Here is a 3,371-nt window from a genome sequence, read left to right on the forward strand (position 1 = left end):
TCTTGGAGGACAGTATTTCGTCATTTCCGGTCGAAGTATTCTGCACTTCGGTTAGGACTACCTAAAGATACTTTGTACAGAATAACCAATAATAACGAATATCAAAGAAATAAAACTTCCGGTATTTTAATGTCCATTTCTGATTTCATTGCACACTGAAAAACGTAAAAATACTCCTATATCACATTTACTCCCACTATTCACCGCTGGTATTCCTATTTATTGTACATAAAAGATCGGTATTTTAATTTCCATTTCTGATTTCACTGCACACTGAAAAACGTAAAATTACTCCGTATATGTGGACCCCACCGATAGTGAACGATAAAATGAGTCGGCAGTTTGGGGGTTAAAAAGGTAAGACTCACTATTCACCGCTGGTATTCCTATTTATTGTACATAAAAGATGGGAGTAAATGGGATATAGGAGTATTTTTTGTATATATATTTGTTTCTGTAACTCGTATGTTGTTAGGGGCGCTGTAGTCGACAATCTCATGGACCCACAATACATTTGGTGCATAAGTATTCTTGTAAAACGTGATTATAAGCCGATAGGGTTAAGCTATTATTATGTCTAATCTTTTCAACGAAGTATATTCGAGTTAATACAGTTTCCGTAGTATTGAGGACATATCAGAACCTTGTACTATTACAAGGCGTTTCTGAGCAGTTGTTTGATGAGGTGGGCGTGGCCTTGGTGGTTAGTGTGCCCAGACAGTGAATCCGAGGGTTCATAGCTCGTTATATTAACCGCCGAAACTCGCTCTTCATGAGTGTGCTCTAAGTGAAAGTCAAACCCCGCTATTCGATCGGGCCAGAGCAGCCCAAGAGTTGATAGTGAGCGTTGTTGACTAGCTTGCCTTCCCTCTCCATGTTACATGCGCAGAGTCATACTCTTGTATGACTTTGTTGACAAATTCTGAAACACCACGAAGACTTGATAATGGGGTGATTGGACAACGAAAAGATCCCGTATCACTGGTTAAAAAAATACTCATTGTCAAACTGCTATAATTTCATCTGAAACACCACGAAAACTTGATAATGGGGTGATTGGACAACGAAAAGATCCCGTATCACTGGTTAAAAAAATACTCATTGTCAAACTGCTATAACTTCACAGAAGTCTTACCGTACGATTTCTTTTCTCTTCTGTACGTTCAGCCGTGTATAACTCCGGCGGATGCCGTCGGTCACTTCGCCGCTCTTCCGTGAAGACTGTATATCACGGGTTTCAATGTGTTAGTGCGTGATACGATGCAGAAGTGTAGCACTTGGAGTCGCTCGGGTTCGCATTGATTGATCGATAAGGAGTAAGATGGCAGCCATGGCTAAGCCGAAATACTTAGACTAAGATTTTACCATTGGAAGATGTTACTGAACAGGAATTCTAAGGTGGACTGGATAGTGTCCGAGTGTCCGGCTCACAGTGTCTAGTGCTGGTAGCCCATCTCAGAAGACAACTTACAGAGAAAATGGATAAGGTATGTAAATATAGCTCCTGTATTACGCCACTGATTATTACGTCGGTGAATTACCTCTGTCTGATAACATACAGTAGAGATAGTTAGTTTTATACAGGGTCGATTATTCAACATTCTTAAGGTTGTTTTTTTTCTTTTAGAACATTAAAATTATAATGGACCACAATCAAGAACCATACAGGGTGTTGTGGTGAAATGGAAAATTTAACTTTTAAGTCTTTTAAGTATTTTCAGATTAAGCCTCTTATAGCTCCTTCCACATTAAACTTTTAGGGTTTTAAGGTTGAAGCTGCAGAATTAGGCCTAACGGCGACATTAAAAAAGAAAAGAAAAAGAATTACATAATCATGGTTTTACCTATATTTGATTTTCTTGTCTTCAATTTATGTGTTGCCCCCCCCTCCCCCATCGTCCCCAGAGATGTAGCTACATTAATTTACTGGGATGTTTTTAAATGTATGTTTTAAAATAAAACATTTAAAACAATTAGGACCAGTCGCAACATTGAATTAGAATACACCATACGGTCATAATACTTTTGTTATTAAGCTCAAAGCAACATAATGGACTATTTGTTCTGTGCCTACAACGGATATCGAAACTCGATTTCTAGTGTTCGAAGCCCTCAGATTTTCCGCTGAGCCACCGGGAAAGTGGCCATGATCTAATATTGATTCATATTTTTGAGAGAACTAATATTAGTTGTTCTTATGTTTACCAAAAAAAACCACCAACAACAAAAGCTAAGACTAACAGAATCTTTGTATTGCATGTATATATATATAACTCGTTTGAAATGAGTTATATTTCTAGCCAGACCCTCTGTCCGGATTGAGCTTACTTCTGGTTATATGGGCACATAGGGGAAGTTTTCCGCGTAACCTTTCTCTTTGTGAGAATTGATATTAAAATTTTTTCTACTAATAAAGGCCCGCTTACCCTTATGAGGGTACTTATCACCTGCTAGTTGGCCGGGTTTGTCAACACCCACTGTTTTAGTTTCTGTGTAGAACAACTTTGTACCCCGTGGGCGACTTGACCTTGTACATCACCGCCCGCTATGGGCACACGTGCGTTCTTCGTGAAGAGATAGATAGAACAACAACAAAAAAAACAGCCAAGTCAAGGAAATTTGTAACAAATATGTTTACACACGTAAATTTATATATTATACATATGTGTATGTGCCAAAACAAAAACTCTTGTACCATTAAAAAAGCTACACGAATTGCGTTATATAAGATGTAATACGAAATCACTGCTTAATGTCATTTTCTTTTTTTATTTCGGTTTTAAATTTCTACATTACTGCTAATTACCAAGTCCGCATTATGACGTATTAGAAATGCTGGTTTTGAAATTTCCAGAAACGGTGACTGCCCCCCCCCCAATGGCACAGCGGTATTGTCTGCGGACCTACAACGCTAGAAACCATGGTTTCGATACCCGTGGTGGGCAGAGCACAGATAGCCCATTGTGTAACTTTGTGTCACTTAACTACAAACAAACGAAAGGGGTGACTGTTATACCACGAAACCGGTTACTGAGTGAAATATCCACTTCTGGAGTGCAGTAGGTGGTGATTATCGTAGTTGCATGACTGTTATACCACGAAACCGTTACTGAATAAAATATCAACTTCTGGAGTGCAGTAGGTGGTGATTATCGTAGTTGCATGACTGTTATACCACGAAACCGGTTACTGAATGAAATATCAACTTCTGGAGTGCAGTAGGTGGTGAGTATCGTAGTTGCATGACTGTTATACCACGAAACCGGTTACTGAATAAAATATCAACTGCTGGAGTGCAGTAGGAGGTGATTATCGTAGTTGCATGACTGTTATACCACGAAACCTGTTACTGAATAAAATATCAACTGCTG

General features: G+C 38.9%; 1 protein-coding gene across 1 annotated transcript in view; it reads left to right on the forward strand.

Annotated features, from left to right (window-relative positions):
- The first annotated feature begins 522 nt into the window (after nucleotides 1-522).
- The window catches only part of LOC111088179, a 37,746-nt gene continuing 34,897 nt past the window's right edge, over nucleotides 523-3,371 (forward strand). The window contains exon 1 of the mRNA XM_022397411.1: nucleotides 523-1,487. Within this exon, the coding sequence (XP_022253119.1) occupies nucleotides 1,479-1,487 (9 nt within the window). The 5' untranslated portion in view covers nucleotides 523-1,478. The remainder of the gene's footprint in view (nucleotides 1,488-3,371) is intronic.

This window comes from Limulus polyphemus, unplaced genomic scaffold (assembly GCF_000517525.1).
Source record: "Limulus polyphemus unplaced genomic scaffold, Limulus_polyphemus-2.1.2 Scaffold3263, whole genome shotgun sequence".
NCBI lineage: Eukaryota > Metazoa > Arthropoda > Merostomata > Xiphosura > Limulidae > Limulus > Limulus polyphemus.